The sequence below is a fragment of the Nyctereutes procyonoides genome, unplaced genomic scaffold (genome assembly GCF_905146905.1).
Source record: "Nyctereutes procyonoides isolate TBG_1078 unplaced genomic scaffold, NYPRO_anot_genome, whole genome shotgun sequence".
Lineage (NCBI taxonomy): Eukaryota > Metazoa > Chordata > Mammalia > Carnivora > Canidae > Nyctereutes > Nyctereutes procyonoides.
This window is the reverse complement of record NW_026575030.1, coordinates 15,401,611-15,420,210: the sequence shown is the minus strand read 5'-3', so window position 1 is coordinate 15,420,210 and position 18,600 is coordinate 15,401,611. Positions and strand designations below refer to the sequence as shown.

The window sequence follows — 18,600 nt, the reverse complement described above, 5'->3', positions numbered from 1 at the left end:
TCTCATTTTAGATGATTAGAGGAGGAAAACCTTTTAATGGACTATTATATTTCATTGTGTAAAGTCACAAATAAGTCATTTCTCTCAAATTTAGGTTCTATTTAATGGGTTTTTGGACTCAGTTTTTAGTTTCCAGAAAGGATTTATATCAACTAACAACTAATGCATCAATATTAAGGCAGAAGGAAGTAGATTTCATGAATGAGGCTGAAATGAATTCATTAAGCAGGAAAATATTGTGTGATTTATTTAACGTAATTTAGACAAGCTGAGACTTGTTCTGGACTCTTAGTCCTCATTGTTAAAATTGATAATAGGTAACGGAACATACAAGGGATCACATCAAAACCGTAGGCAGTAATCCAAGCTACCAATCTTCATCCTCCTCCAGAATGTCCAGATTTCACATTAGCAAACTCAGGAAGAACGGAATCACTAATGTTAATATTTTGTTACTGTGATTTAAACTAGTGTCTTTTCCTTCCCAAAAGCAATAGTATCTTGGAGAAGTAAACAATCCAATTATTAATAAATGTGTGAATTAAATATTCAGGTTTTCTCTTCAAGGGAAAAACTGGAAAAAAAATCATCAGTGCCTTAAAATGTTTTCTAGTACTTAAAATACAATTTAAAAGAATATTAAAAATAAGAACAAGATGTACTAATATGGTTCATAATTAAAAGGAAAATGAAACGATTTTTTTTTCCTTTGTGCTTATTCTGTGATACCAAACAGTTAATACTCTTTTTTTTTTTTATTAGAAAAAAATTCTTGAGCAGCCCAGGTGGCTCAGTGGTTTAGAGCCGCCTTCAGCCCAGGGTGTGATCCTGGAGATCAAGTCCCACGTTGGGCTCACTGCACGGAGCCTGCTTCTCCCTCTGCCTGTGTCTCTGTCTCTCTCTTTCTCTCTCTGTGTCTCTTATGAATAAATAAAATCTTAAAATCTTTAAAAAAAAAAAGAAAAGTATTCTCATAGAGGGGAAAAAAAGGCCTGGTGAGTAGGTAAGTTGGAATAGTACAAAACAACAAAAATAGCTACAAAAAGAAATCAGTATAACGTCACAGTATAACGTCACAGTAAGTGAATTTAATACACAATAAGTGTATAATACACAGTAAGTGAATTTAAATGGATTTCAGGATAGAATTCACATTAGTCCAGAATCCACATTTTTTGTGTTTGGTAGCCTTTGTTAAAACAAGGACTGTTTTCCAAAAAGAAATCTGCAGAGAATGCAACCATGGCAGCTTAGTGGGTTTAGTTACAGATGAAGTTTTTAATCTTATGATATCCATTAAACGGTACTTACCAAGCGTTTGCTCTTTGCCATGCTCTGTGTCAACTATTAGTGTCCTCGTCCTCAAGGAATTTATACTGTAGAGAACCCCAAACTAGGTATTTACATTTGAAGGCTTCTATACTATTTAATTAGAGCAGGGTAATAGGTATGGAATCTGTTCATTTGTTTTTATTCTGTCCATCCTTCAATGAGTTGGAATATATAGTGAAGATTATTGACAATTGTCTTTAGCTAAGTTTACATTTAAAAAAGTTTTGATTTTCTTAAGTTGTGTAGGTCATGCTTCCTCATAGACTTCTTAGCTGCTTTTGTCCTTTATTTATTTCAATATTTTATTATTTTAGAGAGCAAGTATGAACACACCTGAGTGGATGTGGGTGGCGGGAGGGAGAGAGGGAAAGAGAAGCGTCAGGCAGACTCCCTACTGAGTGTGGAACCTGACGCTGGGCTCAGTCCCAGGACCCTGAGATCATTACCTGAGCCGAAATCAGGAGTCAGCTGCTTAACCCACTGAGCCACCCAGGCATCCCTGCTTTTGTCCTTTATAATGTCTGATCCATGAGAGAACTAGTGAAAACATATATCCACATTTAGCATTTACTTTGGATGGCTGACCCATTTAGTTTGTTTTGAGTGTAGCGGTCAAGTCACAGAGTCAGAGATGGGAGCCCCATGTGGACTGTAGATTGCAGGTACATTGCTAGTGGCCCCCTCCATGGCAGCTGCTACAGATGTTCATTGTATTTGGGGTGTTGGTAAGCACATTAGTTGAGAATGCAGATCCATAATTACTGTGGAGAAAAATGTGAGTTTCATGAATGCATATGAAAGATACCTTTATTTTATATAGTTTTTGTGTGTGCTCCTTAATGCTGTTTTGGGATGAAGGTACTCTGCTACACTTTGCAGCATTATGGGAGTATCCTAGAAGATTAATCTTTAAATGTGTTTTCTAGAAGAATTTAATTAATAAAGCAAAAATGTTTTTGTCTGTATCCGGTCTATAATTTTAGTGGTAGTAGGATGGGAAGAGTGAAATGATCTAGATACATGTATTCATTCAGAATTTCATTACAATGACAAATCAAAGAGCCAGGGTATTTTGAAATTTGTAATTCCATAGTAATAGAGATGTTCCTGCAAGGACTTGATCTGGTGAGATGGTTACATAATTCACTGTGTTCATTTTTGTTTAGTTGGTAATTCCATTAACTACCCAAGATGACTTGGACAAAGCTGTGGAATTGCTGGATCGTAGTATTCATATGAAGAGCCTCAAGATATTACTTGTGATAAATGGAAATACACAGGTATGAATTGAGATTTCTTTCAGCAAGGATTATAGAATTATAATTTTATTATAATTAATTTATTTTTATAATTTATTAGGATTATAGCCTATGAAAGTATATGAAACATAGTTACATTCTATAATCATTGATATTTTTTAGTATAATGAAATGTAAACTTACATATTGTATTGCTAGCTTAATATACTTGGTCCTCAAAACTATGTAGCCAAAATTATAAATAAGTATAATGTACTATACATATGAAAATAATAGAAATACTGAGAATTTGGGGAAGAACTGTACTGGAATTAAAATTTCAAAAAGTAGATTTGGTAAGACCTACAAACAATATAGAATATCTAGGTTGTATTTGGTAGGAAAAAGGATTCTGTTTGAAGCCCCAAGGGGAAGAATAGCATTAATCATTCTTTTTCCTTTGTAGGCTACTAACTTAGAACCATTACCATCACTAGAAGATTTGGATAACACAGTATTTGGAGCAGAGAGGAAAAAGCGACTTTCTATAATAGGTAAGAATGCTAGTGTCTGAACCATAAATGGGAAATTTCTTATTTTCTTCTCAATCCTTTAACGTAGGGTAACACCTAAACATAACCATGATAAAGAGCAGTCTACCTCTACTCTAATTTTTCTCACTCTGTTCTAGTTTCTGAGGTCCTTTGAAAAGTTTTGTCAAGTGTTACAAGATTGACAATCTCCAACTTAAATATTTGGTTTCTTTATGTATCTAAGGTATTGTAATATTTAACAAATTTAAGTAAAACCTCAAAGAGGTTTTAATTGTACAAATAAACTAAAGGGAAGGAAATAAAAGAAGTAATTCTCATATGCTAAAACTAAATTGGATGGACTGAATTCATAAGCCTTTCTCTAAGTTTTAGTTATTGTAGTACTATCAAAATGAATTAAGAGTTTCCAGATTATTGCTTTATTAGTAGTCAGTATTCATCATTAATAAGATATTGTTAAAATTAAGCTTGTAGTACAAAGAAACCGTGGATCTTTTGTACTGGTTTTAAGGAGGCCTAATAGAGAGGTATGGGCAAGGCAGAGGTGCTCTGACTCCCCAGTTCTGCAGATCTTCTTCAGTTAGTATAAAACATTGATAATCTGCATTTTTATATGACAAAAGCATTACATTGCTTTTATAGCTGGTATAAATGTTTTTTAACAGATAAGTCAATGAAGGAAATCATTAAAGACAGCATGAAAACACATGTGAGGGATGAATTTGAAAAGGAAAAGTAGAAGAGGAAGTGAACAGATGAGGGGGCAGGAAGCAGAAGGGGCAAAATAAGAGATATGGTTGGGAATCTAAGACTGGAACAAAAGAGGATTGTTTAATAACAAAAGAAAAGATTAAATTGGTGTGTTGGACCCCCACCCCACCCCCAAATCTGTTATTCATCTTCTGTTTTGGCCCTCAGAAGAAGCTATTTTATTACTACTTCCAAGTGTATATCTTACATAGGTGTTACTTTTGGTTTCAGAAATGCTGGAAATGTGAGCAGCAGAGATGATATACGAGTAAAATAGAAATTGCTTATCTTCATTCAGATATATTTTAGTATAGTTTAGAATTTTGGTGAAAGAACCTTAGGGAGACCTGAATTCAAATTCCAGCTCTCTAACTTGAGACTAGTAACTTTGTTCTTATCTTCAAATCGTGGGATTCTTGTGGTAATAAATTGAAAGAATACTTTTAAAGAACATTTTGCTTTTCAAACTAGAAAACATGACTGTTATTAAACAACATTTCTGGGATGCCTGGGTGGTTCAGTGGTTGAGCATCTGCTTTTGGCTCAGGGCACCATCCTGGAGTCCTGGGATCGAGCCTCACATCAGACTTCCTGCATGGAGCCTGCTTCTCTCACTGCCTATGTCTCTGCCTCTCCCCCCGCCCCCTCTCTCTGTCTCTCATGAATAAATAAGTAAAATCTTTTAAAAAAATAAACATACACTTCTTTCTTCATTCCCTCATCTTGTTATAGTATCTATCATTTTAAAGTAAAAAATTGTCAGTTCACTGTAGCTGCATTAGAACAAGCCAAATGCATTAGTTAAACTGACATTTTAAATTCATTTTGAATTAAAACTGTACTGAATACCTCACTGTTGTCCTGCTAGCAAATATTCCAGGTTGAGATCAGTGCTAGCATAAGAAGAAACTAGAAATTGTAATGTAGTAGAAAACTGTTGGTCTTTTATTGGCACTTTACACTTGGAATGGCTTTGATAGATATGACCCATCTTTTTTCCATATTTATTGACAGTTATCTTTTTAATTATTTTCATAAAAGATAGCTATAGGAAAAACTACCTTTGACATAGGAGTGTAGGCTGTGGTGTGGAGGTCTCAACCAGTAGCATTGGCATACCTGTTATCAACAAAAGTTAAGAAAAATGGGTTATCATTGGGTATAAATACTCAGTAGTGGAATTATGTGGTCATATGGTAGTTCAATTTCTGATTTTTTGAGGAACCTCCATACTGTTTTCCACAGTGGTTACACCAATTTACATTGCCACCAACTGTTCATGAAGGGTCTTTATCTTAAAAAAAAGATTATTAATTCATTCATTCATTCATTCATTCATTCATGAGAGAGACACACACACACACACACACAGAGAGAGAGAGAGAGAGAGAGAGAGAGAGAGAGAGAGAGAGAGGAAGAGGAAGAGGAAGAAAGAAGCAGGCTCCATTCAGTAAGCCTGATGCAGGACTTGATTCTGGGACTCCAGGATCACGCCCTGAGCCAAAGGCAGACGCTCAACCGCTGAGCATCCAACTGTCCCGTGAAGGTTCTTTTTTCTCTACATCCTTTTTCTCCAGCTATTGTTTCTTGTGCTGTTGATTTATCCATTCTGATAGGTATGAGATGATGTCTCATCATGGTTTGATTTACATTTTCCTGATGAGGAGTGATGTTGAGCATCTTTTCTTGTGTCTTTTGGTAAAGAAAATGAAATATGAAGAAATTCAAAGAAAAGCTAATTTGAAAAGATAAATACATCTTTATGTTTGTTATAGCATTATTTGCAATAGCCAAGGTATGATGCAACATAAGTGTCTGTGGATAAATGAATAAAGAAGATGTGGAATATATACACAGTGCTATATTACTGAGCCATAAAAAAGAATAAGATCATTCCATTTGTGGCAACACGGGTGGACCTAGAAGGTATTATGCTAAGTGAAATAAGTCAGACAAAGACAGATGCCATACAATTTCACTTATATGTAGAATCTGAAAAACAAAACAAATGAATAAACAAGCCAGAAACCAGAAAGATACGGAGAACAAATTGGTCGTTGTCAGGGGATTGGGGGTTTGGACAAAATAAGTGAAGGGGATTAAGAGGCACAAAATTCCAGTTATAAAATAATAAGGCACAGAAATGAAAAGCACAGTGTAGGGAATATAGTCAGTAATATTGTAATAACATATGATGATGCCAAATACACTTAACAGTGGTGAGCATTAGAATTGTCAGATCACTATGTTGTATACCTGCAACTGTTAACAACATTGTGTGTCAACTAGACTTTAGTTAAAATAAAAGAAAAATGTGTTATCAAGTAAACAGATTTTGAAGAAACTTCATAGCAGTTTTTCTTCCCTATCTCCTTTTAGTAATGAGTATATTGATCTTCTTTTATAAAGAAGGGTATATGGAAGGAATGAAAATGCTTAGGACAGTGTGATCATAGCTGTTACAAAGCTTAAGTAAACCCCTGGCCTGAAGCTGAGTTCCTAATTATTTCAGAGTCAAGTAGAAAGTTAATCTTTTCTGTGCATATCTCTTGGTAATTATTTTGTTCTCTTTTTCCCTATCTCCCCACTAACAAATGCTGGCATATACCTATAGCAACTTCTTTTTTATAAGCAAAGCCTTTTTGCTTTATTTTGTTTTTTGTTTTTGTTTTTGTTTTTTTTTTGCCTTTTTGCTTTAAATCTGACCCAAACTTAAATGCTCACATAACTTCCCCATGTCTTTTTTTAAAATCGTTTAATTTCAAAATATTGAGAGAAAAGGGGAAACCTGTGTTAATAAACATAACATTATTTCTATAAAGCCAGGTAAAAAATACAGTGGATTATTGTTTCATAAGAAACAATGGGATTAATTAGATGAACTATATTAGATTTTTTGAACTGTGAAGAAATTTAAATGCCAGGAATCTGGCTTGTCATAAAATCTAATTTTAAAGTACCCAAGAATAAAATTCAGAATTCCAATTTGGAAACACTCTAATATGACCTTTTAAAAGTGATTTAAGCAGTAATCTCACTTTAGGTTTCTAAAGGTTAAGGAGAGGGAATGGAAAGAGCATCATGGAGCCAGATGATCATAGCATATGTTCAGTATGAACAATTTTACTATCACAATGCCCTTGGAAAGGAGGGATTTAGTCTTTGTTTACCCTGAGTGCTGGCTTTATGTATTTTTTTTTTTAAATATTTTATTTTTTTTTATTTTTATTTATTTATGATAGGCACACAGTGAGAGAGAGAGAGGCAGAGACACAGGCAGAGGGAGAAGCAGGCTCCATGCACCGGGAGCCCGACGTGGGATTCGATCCCGGGTCTCCAGGATCGCGCCCTGGGCCAAAGGCAGGCGCCAAACCGCTGCGCCACCCAGGGATCCCGTGTATTTTTTAATCTATTTTTTAAATTCAAGTATAATTAACATAGAGTGTTATGTTAGATTCAGGTGTACAATTTAGTGATTCAGTAATTCTGTACATTTCTCAGTACTCATCAAGATAAGTGTACTCTTAATTCCCCTTACCTGTTTCATCCATCCCCACATCCACCTCTCCACTGGCAACCATAAGCTTGTTCTCTACAAGAGAAGGGGTTTAGTCTTATGTTGACAGATGAGGAAATGGGTTTGTGGGGATTGGGTAACTTCACCAAAGACATACAGTTGGTAAATAACTAGAACTGAGATTTAAACAGGTGTAAAGTCCACATTCTTTCCACTACATTATGATGCCTTCCATATGTTCTGTTAAAGGGTAACATATCTAAGTAAAAGTGACCCTTGGAAGTTCAGAAGTGGTGGCATCTAAAAATCTTTATTATAGTATCAGCCCCATAATGCCATTGTCAGCAGTTAGAGGAACATACTACCTAGTAAGTATAAATAAATATTACAGTGAAGTTAATAATTATAGTAGGGTTGGGAGTTTAGAAAGGTATAAATACATTTGAAGATTTACAGAAATGAATGTTCTGATAACTTTTAATAAAAACTGGATTTCAGTAGCTGAAATTATTGGTATTATGGTCCAGAAATCCTGTGTATAAATTTAATTGAAACAAAAATTAGTTCCCAAATGATATTTATAAAATTGTATAATTTTTTTTCCTTTGAGGTCCCACTAGTAGAGATAGAAGCTCCCCTCCCCGGGATACATTCCAGATGAATTACACCAAGTTGCCCGGAATGGGTCATTCACCAGTATCAACAGTGAAGGAGAGTTCATTCCAGAGAGCATGGACCAAGTAAGCAAAAGTTGGATGTCATTTTTCATTTCATTTAAAAGGATGTCGTAAGGATTTGTGTGGTTTGTCTGGCGTCTTGTGTGTGTGTGTGTCCGTGTCCCCGTGTGTCCTCTTTTCCCCATCCCGTATCTTCCTTAAGTGAACAGAATAGTAAAAAACATAGGAAAATGCTAACTCACTTACATGTGCCTCTGTGTATTCATGTAGAAACAAAGCTGGAATAAGGCTGGTTTTCTTATTTTGCTCATTAAATGCATTTGTTTGTAATCATGGGATTAACATTCAGATTTTTAATTAACATTAGAAAGATACAGTAAAACTGCAGATATTAACTTTGTGAAGCTTAGGTTTGTCTACCTTGTAAAATATCTTTAAATGTTTTAGCAGTATGGTAGTCAATGGTGTCATTCTCAGTTTGAGTGGGGCTGTTGTTCAGTGTTCAGTAAGCAAAACTATGTGAAATCTTTAAGCTTTTAATTATTTAGCTAATAGTCCATAGAGAAAATTTTTTTCTCTTAGGAGATTTTGAAGTCATAGCCTACCTACAAAAGGGACCACTACATTTAAAACATTAAAAAATGAAACATTAAAAAATGAAAACTCTGGGAGGAGGTGACTGCTATTGGATATGGGGGTCTTCTTTTGGGTACTGAAAGTGTTCTCAGATAGTGGTGAGGTTTCCACAACTCTCAATATACTGTAAACCACTAAATTGTACACTTTAAATGGGTGAATTTTATGTTATATGAATTATATCTCAATAAAGCTATTTAAAAAAACCCAGTAACTGCTTGTTATATCACATTGAATCATGGAGGAACTCTTTATTTTTCTAGATGCTGGATCCATTGTCTTTAAGCAGCCCTGAAAATTCTGGCTCAGGAAGTTGTCCATCACTTGATAGTCCTTTGGATGGGTAATATTGATTATAGTTTTTATTTTTTAGTATATGTGCATAAATGCATGTATATATATTATGTTAGAGGAATGTAATTGATACTCATCTATACTTAGGGCAAATGAATTTTTTCACAGTTTGGACAAATCCCTTAACCTCTTGGAGCTCAGTATCTTTATCAGGTAAAATGATATCTGATTATAATGAGTATTTCTGTTTACCAAAATTGTGTGTTTGAAGCTAAATGCAAACTTAGAATTTATGTGTATTTACTTTTAAAACTGTTGGTGGGGTGCCTGAGTGGTGCAGTTGGTTGAGCTTCTAACTCTGATTTCAGCTCAGATCTGATGTCAGGGTTGTGAGATTGAGCTCAATGTCAGGCTCCGTGCTCAGAGGGAAGTCAGCTTGGACTCCCTCTCCCTACCTGCCCTACCCCCCTACCACCACCTGCAGACGTGTGTGCGCGCGTGCACGCACGTGCGCGCGTGCATGTTCTCTTTCTCTCTCAAATAGATAAAATTAAAAAAAAAATACATTTAGGGGCACCTGGGTGGCTCAGTGGTTGAGTGTCTGCCTTTAGCTCAAGTTATGATCCCTGGGTCCTGGGATTCAGTCCCACATCAGCCTCCCCACAGGGAGCCTGCTTCTGCCTCTGCCTATATCTCTGCCTCTCAGTGTCTCTCATGAAAAATAAATAAAATCTTTTTAAAAAAATACATTTAGTTTTGGAGGTTTCTTGAGTTGTTTCACCTGTTCAGGATTATGTTCATTCTAGCACTAACTTATAGATAACTTATTTTTCTTGGTAATTGTGGCGCAGTATGTTGGCTGTCATTTAAAATTTAATACTTGTGTTTTGTGAAATAGCTGTTCAGGAATATAAACTGGATGAAATTGCAGCTGGATTTTTTGTTACAGGTGCTTCTTCTTTCCTGGTCTCAATAAAGACAGTGTTTACCTGTAGCATACAGAGTCCATAAAATGTGTACCTAGTTGATCTCATCTGGGATTTCTTTTTGAAGCAAATTCTGAAAATATAACAAATACTGTATAGGAATACACATTTAATTTTCATTTACCTGTACACACAAAACCTTTGTGCCCATGTCTATGTCAAGATAGGTAATTGAAACATTTTAAGAAATTCAGGAAAATAGTAATGTGAAAGCTATATATTGAGCACTTAATATTTGAAAGACAGTGTCCTGAGCACTATGTATATACACACACTTGATGAGTGGGAAATTAATATCTTGTTTTTATAGATATGGATAGTCTCAGAAAGGTGATATGTCAAGGTTGCAAATGCTAGTTGAGTGGTAGAGCTAGAGTTGAAACACAGTATTTGCCAACATCTGTAATTCCCAAACTTTTCATTTTTACTGCTATACCCTATAGGTTATTTTTAAAAGCCAGGCTTTTGCCTCTGTGCAGTAAGTAAGTGTTAGAAAAGAAGTTTCTTTCAGTTAACATTTCAGACTGACCTCCTTTATTCTTAGTATTGCATATATGTACACACACACACACACACACAGGCATATAATTTCCACCACACATACATACAGATACTGATATTTTAAATGTATTTACATACTTTTTGCTCATTTAACACGACATTTTTTTATTTTTAGGGAGAGCTATCCAAAATCACGAATGCCTAGGGCACAGAGCTATCCAGATAATCATCAGGAATTTTCAGGTTAGACTATCCATATTCTAAATGTTTAAATATGTCATTAAATAGTGCTTTGCTGAGAGGGAGAAGGGAATTTTTTTAAAAAATGAATAAAAATGTGTAAATGTGTTTATTAATAGAAATGTTTGACTTTTTTATAACATATAACTTTCTTATGTCTCAGTAGACTATGATAACCCTATCTTTGAGAAATTTGGAAAAGGGGGAACATACCCAAGAAGGTATCATGTTTCATATCACCATCAAGACTATAATGATGGTAAGTTTCTGGCAATTAGACCACAAGAACAGCTTGTTAAAAATCTCGAAAATAATCAAAATTTAAAAATACCATACTTAAATAAACCAGTAGAAATAAATTCATTCCTAAATCACTTACTTTTCTACTTAAAACAATTTTTGAAAGGAACTAACTGTAGTTACATCTTAGGGTTAGATTATTATTATATGTTATTAAGTTGCCCTAAGGCAACTTACCTAGGGTTAGGGCAACTTACCTAATAATACTTACCTTTCCCTCAAAAGAAAAGGTGTAATTAAAGAATGATATTAATTAGAAAATTACTCCTTGATAATGAAATTCATACTTGCATTAAACTTTTATGGAAAAAATTGCTACCTATTAATTTTCCAGTTTTTGTTCTTATAATTGGAAATGAGAATAAAGTACATTTTTTCCTCCTTCTTATCCAGAAGTGAGGGAGTACAATGATGTTTTTGAACGTATGCATGTTTTAACAAGAGATTGCTTGAATTTATATTCAGATCCTATTTTTTTTATCAACTCTTCATTTTTGCTTTTTTAACCTTTCCTCTTCCTTGTATTTTCACTTTTGACTTCATGATCCAGTGTTAAAAAGGATATTCCCTTGAACTTTATTTTTTTAAAGATTTATTTATTTATGATAGAAAGAGAGAGAGAGAGAGAGGCAGAGACACAGGAGGAGGAAGAAGCAGGCTTCTTGCCGGGAGCCTGACGCGGGGCTAGATCCCGGGACTCCAGGATCACGCCCTGGGCCAAAGGCAGGCACTAAACCGCTGAGCCACCCAGGGATCCCCTCCCTTGAACTTTAAAAGAAAATATTACTCTTAAGTTTAAAAAATGTAATCAAATAAGCATTGCTATTTCAGTGTCTTAACCTTAAATCTAGTCACAAGACAGACTTCTGTACCTTATGTCATAAATTTAAATACTTTCAATTTTAACATGAATAAAAGTCCTAAGGTAATTCTGTTTTGATTTTGTAGGTCGTAAAACTTTTCCAAGAGCTAGAAGGACTCAGGGGACCAGCTTCCGGTCTCCTGTGAGTTTCAGTCCTACCGATCACTCTTTAAGCACTAGTAGTGGAAGCAGTATCTTTACCCCAGAGTATGATGATAGTCGAATAAGAAGAAGGGGAAGTGACATAGACAATCCTACTTTGACTGTAATGGACATCAGCCCACCCAGCCGCTGTAAGTAATAGAAATTGACATAGTGAATGTTTTGCAGAAAATATATATATATATATATATTTTTTTTTGTAGATCCAGGATTTTGTAGATTATAGATTATGTAGATCTGGGATTCTTTCAGGTATCAAATTCTTAAAAGAATTGCTTTTAATCTTTCTTGTAATGTAACTCTGCTGGTAATGAATTCTTTTAGCTTTTGTTTGAAAAAGGCCTTTTTTTCCTTTTATTTCTGAAAGATTTTTTTTTCTGGGTATAGAATGATGGGCAGTTTATTTTTTTTTTTGTTTGTTTTTCTTCTGTTAGTGCTTTAAAGCTATTGCTCCATTATCATCTTCTGGCTTTTGTATACTTTTTTGTTTGTTTGTTTTTTGTTTTTGTTTTTGTTTTTTTGCTTTTGTTTTTTTTTCTTTCTTTTTTTTTTTTATAAATTAATTTTTATTGGTGTTCAATTTACCAACATACAGAATAACACCCAGTGCTCATCCCGTCAAGTGTCCCCCTCCTTTTTTTTGCTTTTGTATACTTTTTGAGGAAAGGTCTGATGTAATGCTCATATTTATTCTTCTGTATTTACTTAAAATTTATGTACATATATTTATGTATATATTTATTCTTTATTCTCCCCTCTGGCTGCTTTCAAGATTTTCTCTTGTTAGAATGAGAGTGATATTCTTTATAGCTTTCTACATTGTAAGCAGATGGAAAACTAATTACAAATATTGCTGCAATAAACACTGGGTGTTATACTATATGTTGGCAAATTGAATTTAAATAAATTTTAAAAAGGAAATTAGAAAAAATGCAAAAAAATTATTGCTGCAATAAAGATTAAAAGTAGTGCATCTGACAATCAGTGGTACCTTGGATTCAGTGAAAGATGCTTTACATTTTTAATGGGGAGCAGATATAATCTCACTGGAAAAAAGATGTGGGGATATATGAACCTTATATGTGTTTAGAATTCTTGGAAAATTTTCAAAGTGGTGATCATTATGAATTTGGATGATTATGATTTTCCCTTATATCCAAGTGTATTCAGTTAAGGATATCATTAATACAGTTTACTCATTTAGTTCTTAACTATTTGTGTGCCATCTGGCTATTCCATTTTAAGAAAACATTCTTTTTTAGCACCTCGTGCTCCAACAAACTGGAGATTGGGCAAACTGCTTGGCCAAGGAGCATTTGGCAGGGTCTACCTCTGTTATGATGTCGATACAGGAAGAGAATTGGCAGTTAAGCAAGTTCAGTTTGACCCTGATAGCCCTGAGACCAGCAAGGTAAGAATCACTGCACAAGCTACTTTGTCACATTTATAAAAAGCATTTTTACTAAATATAACACAATAGAGTTTTTGTTTTTTCTTAATACAAATTATTTGCAAAACAAATCCATATATAATTAGATATATTTGTTTACTCTGTACTGTGATTTTTTTTTTCCTCTTTTAGTGCTCAGTAATGTTCCTATCTAATTTAGGGTTGCTTTAGTATACCATCAAGGACTGTTACAAAAGTTACTGTTTAGAGACTTTAAAATGTTTATTCCTTGGGAAGTAAAAATTTCAGAATGAAATCACCTTGATGGTCCATGAAGTTCGAATGTTTTACTTTTAACTAGCAATGCTATAAAGACTTAACAGTGAGTTCTGTCTTTCAGGAAGTAAATGCACTTGAGTGTGAAATTCAGTTGTTGAAAAACTTGCTGCATGAGCGAATTGTTCAGTATTATGGCTGTTTGAGGGATCCCCAGGAAAAAACACTTTCCATATTTATGGAATATATGCCAGGGGTAAGTTATTATGTCCTTTAAAAATAGACATTTTCTCTTTAAAGTCTTAGTTGAGGAAAGAAAAACAACAGAACTCTGATTATAAAATGTTAAAGTAGTTAAGGACTTTAAAGACATTTTGAAAGTTTTAAATTAGAGCTATGTAATATAATTTTTTTTTGTATCTTCATTTTGTAGTTCTTAACTCATTTAAAAAAAATGCTGAGGTATACTAAAGTTATAGGTACCATAGCAGTCCATACTCAGATTTCCCTAAATGCTCTTAAAATAACCATAATAGCTGGTTTATCCAAACCAGGATCCAGCCCAGGACCACACATTACCTTTAACTGTTATGTCTCTTACTTCTCTTTTAACTTAGAACATTTTTTACATGACATAGGTTTGACAAAGAGACTGGGCTAGTTCTGTTGACAATCTCATCTCATAGATTTGTCTAATTGCATCCTCATGGTAGTGTTTAATTTGTTCCTTTATTCTCTTATTTCCTATAAACTCCAAGTTAGATCTAATATCTAAATTAGATTAAGATTCAGCATTTTTTATTAGGTGCATCTGTGATGCATTCTAATGATGCTGTGCATCTTGTGTTGCATCGCATTAGGAGACATACAATTTCTAGTGGTTCTACTGTTAGTGATGCAAAGATTGAGTGCTAGGTTAGGATGATCAACATCCAGATTTCTCCAATGTAAGGTTTTGTTTTTTTCTTGAGGACCAGAAAGTAATCTGGGCTATTAGCACATAAGACTATCTAGTTCCTGGGGTGCCTGGGTATTTCAGTCGGTTAAGTGTCCAACTTTTTCAGCTGACATCATGATCTCATGGCTTGTGAGATTAAACCCTGCACCCTACTTTCAGCTCCATGCTCAGTAGGAAGTCTGCTTGAAGATTCTCTCCGTCTGCTCCTCCCCCAACTCACATACTCACGTGCTCTCTCTCTCTCTCTCTCAAATAAATAAATCTTTAAAGAATAAAAAGAACACAGTTTCCAGTTCCTTTTCCACCATCTAAGGTTTTTAACACAGATTGGTAATCATTGCCTGAGTCAGTAGTTTCAGTAGGAGCTGCAAAATGTGACTTGTAAACTGTCATTCCCTCTATGTTGTTTTTAGTATTTGTAGAGCACATTTTAGTATTAATGATTTTCAAGATGGTGGTATATTTACTCATTTAAAAATACATGCATTCGGGGATCCCTGGGTGGCGCAGCGGTTTGGCGCCTGCTTTTGGCCCAGGGCGCAATCCTGGAGACCCGGGATCGAATCCCACGTCAGGCTCCCAGTGCATGGAGCCTGCTTCTCCCTCTGCCTGTGTCTCTGCCTTTCTCTCTCTCTCTCTCTGTGACTATCATAAGTAAATAAAAATTAAAAAAAAAAAAAAACAAAACAAATAAAAATACATGCATTCGTATAATTTAATTGGTAGTATATATGGTATATTACTTGATTTATGGGTCTTTAAGTAAATTTTTTTAAAGATTTTATTTATTTATGAGTGGTAAAAAGAGAGAGAGGCAGAGACATAGGCAAAGGGAGAAGCAGGCTAACCGCTGAGCCACGCAGGTTTCCCTAAGTAGATTGTTTATTAGAATTGTATGTTTCATGTACAAGGTTGCAGTTTAAGCTATGGATCTGTAAAACTATGAATCAGTTTCTGATAGTCATAGTCAGTCATAGTCTGATAGTCATAGTCATTAAGACTATGATGAAACTATCATCCGGTTTCATAAGATCAACAGTTAAGTTTACTTTCTTTCTTATCATCATGAATAATTAATTTTTATAGTGACACAATTGTTTATAGTTACACATCACTGCTACTTTGTATTTTCAAAGATCCTGTTGACAAAGTAAATTAGTTTGTTTTTTAAGTACCTTTGGAAAACAAATCTGTGATGGAAATATCAGTACTCACAGTGAAAGTAAATTATGATGGCATTGCCCAAGAGAATATATTAAAATCACGAAGGCTATGTAGCAAAGTTGGAAGAAGTAAGAAAAAGAATATAAAATGCTTTTAAACAGTGATGAGGCTATTTTAAAAATATCTGAATTTGGACAAGGACCCAAGAAACTTGAAAATGTGTTATGTTGAGATTATGATTGATTTTTCTTTTATTTAGATTTCCATTACTGTTTGGGCAATAAATATCTGAATTAGAAATAAAAATTAAGGCACGCCTGGGTGGCTCAGCAGATAAGAGTCTGCCTTTGGCTCAGGGCGTGTGATCCTGGAGTCCCCAGATCGATTCCCACATCAGGCTCCTTGCATGGAGCCTGCTTCTCCCTCTGCTTGTGTCTCTGCCTCTCTTTGTCTCTCATGAATAAATAAATAAAATAGTTTAAAAAAAAGAAAAATTAATTCTAAGTGTGAATAGAGACCCACATTATTGAAGATAAGATTAAATGGTTTAATTGGCTAGAACTGATTTACATCACAAATGGAGATGAGTAATCTTATAGATTTAGCAATCTTAAGACTAAGGTGGTGTATTCAGGAGAGATGTTAGTTCATGTTTCTCATTAACTTTACTTGGTTTTGTAAAGGCAGCTATCTCTTAAAAGTATAGGTTGTCACTGAAATCATTTTACTAAATTAATAATAGTTCATCAGTCTTAAAATGAATCACACATATGCCAAGCATAGGCATATATGGGCCAGATGCACATCATCTTAGACATTACTGAATTTCTAAGTTTGTGAATGATGCTATAAATTTTTCTCATTAAATTTAGTAGGATGGGGTACCTGGGTAGCTCAGTGATTGAGCATCTGCCTTTGGCTCAGGTCGTGATCCCCAAGCCCTGGATCAAGTCCCCCATCGGGCTCTCCCCATGGGGAGCCTGCTTCTCCCTCTGCCTGTGTCTCTGCCTCTCTCTCTCTTTCTCTCATGAGTAAGTAAATAAAGTCTTAACAAACAAATAAATAAATAAATTTAGTATGATTCATTTCTTTGTGCAACTAGATTTCATGCTTTGCCAAAATTGTTACTGCTTTTCAGTTTTCTCAAATACATTCTAGTCCTTAGTTTATCTAGAACTACTTTCAGAATAGAACCATAACGTTATTTTCAGTACCTGGACTAGCAGATGATTTCTCTTTTTGTGTGACACACACACACACACACACACACACACACACACAATTTTTAGCTGGTACACTACTTTGCAACCCATTCTCCTTGTTCACACTGAGGAAAATAACTTTTTTTTTTTTTACATTTTTTCCTTTTCTGCTATTATTTTTTTAAAGATTTTATTTATTTATTCATGAAAGACAGAGAGAGAGAGAGAGAGAGAGAGAGAGAGAGAGATTGAGAGAGAGGCAGAGACACAAGCAGAGGGAGAAGTAGACTCCATGCAGGGAGCCTGATGTGGGACTCGATCCCAGGACTCCAGGATCACACCCTGGGCTGAAGGCAGGAGCTAAACCACTGAGCCACCCAGGGATTCCCCGATAACTTTTTTTGATACACAAGAGTAAATAGAGAGCGCTGATGGAGCTGTTAGCAGCTGTAGACCATTGGTCCAACTGCCCAAAGCCCAGAAAAGCCTTAAGTTCACCAGTCATTTTGCTGCCTATGAGTGTTTGGGGGCTTATTATTTGGACAGCTCAGTTCTAGCTGTGTTGTTTTGTGTATTACTACAAGGAGAGACACAATTAGTAGACTGAACAAACAAGCCACGTTGACTTATAGGTATAGGTACTTGGCTGCCTAAGGCTTTCCACACATGTGTTTGCAAGTTTGAGTCAGTAGAATTACATCTTGCTGTCCCTTCAAAGATTGCTCATGAATAGCAGAAACAGCAAATGGTTAAGCATGTAAAAAGTCTAAGGATCTACTTTCATGTGACATAGTACACTGTTAGCCAAAACTCAAGGAAGGGCAGAAACATTTGGATATATTCTCTGTTTAAAAAAGAAAGATTGGGCAGCCCCGGTGGCACAGCGGTTTAGCACCGCCTGCAGCCTGGGGAGTAATCCTGGAGACCCAGGATCGAGTCCCACATTGGGCTTCCTGCATGGAGCCTGCTTCTCCCTCTGCCTGTGTCTCTGCCTCTCTCTCGCTCTCTCTGAATGAATAAATAAATCAATCTTTAAAAAAATAAAATAAAATCAAAAAGAAAGATTTTGTCCCTCATTATCTTTACTGAATTTCCAAGTTTGTGAACGATGCTTATGTAATTTCTCCCATTAAATTTAGTAGAATGAGGGTACCGGGGTGGCTCAGTGGTTGAGTGCCTTTGGCTCAGGTCGTGATCCTGGGGTCCTGGGATCAAGTCCCACATCGAGCACCCTGCAGGGAGCCTGCTTCTCTCTCTGCCTATGTCTCTGCCTCTCTTTCTATCTCTCTCATGAATAAATAAATCTTAAAAAAAAAAAGTAGGACATATAGAGAAGAGCAAGTAGGAAAAACAAAAATCCATTCAGGGCAAAAAAAGCAAGATTTTAAATAACATAATTGCAAGGACAAGAGATAGAACCAATATAGTTATGGAAAAAATGGGCATCAGTCAAAAAATAGTTTTAAGGGCTTCTTTCAGCTGTGACCATACTCTTCCACAATTCTAGTCAGGGAATATAGAGTTTATGTTAAATTAGATAGCATATAATATCCTTACTGAG

General features: G+C 35.1%; 1 protein-coding gene across 1 annotated transcript in view; it reads left to right on the top strand.

Annotated features, from left to right (window-relative positions):
* The window catches only part of MAP3K2 (mitogen-activated protein kinase kinase kinase 2), a 96,577-nt gene that overhangs the window by 56,025 nt on the left and 21,952 nt on the right, over positions 1 to 18,600 (top strand). The window contains 10 exon segments of the mRNA XM_055316050.1: positions 2,499 to 2,612; positions 3,037 to 3,124; positions 8,002 to 8,028; positions 8,031 to 8,131; positions 8,968 to 9,047; positions 10,661 to 10,728; positions 10,892 to 10,984; positions 11,974 to 12,180; positions 13,312 to 13,460; positions 13,840 to 13,971. Of these exon segments, the coding sequence (XP_055172025.1) occupies positions 2,499 to 2,612; positions 3,037 to 3,124; positions 8,002 to 8,028; positions 8,031 to 8,131; positions 8,968 to 9,047; positions 10,661 to 10,728; positions 10,892 to 10,984; positions 11,974 to 12,180; positions 13,312 to 13,460; positions 13,840 to 13,971 (1,059 nt within the window).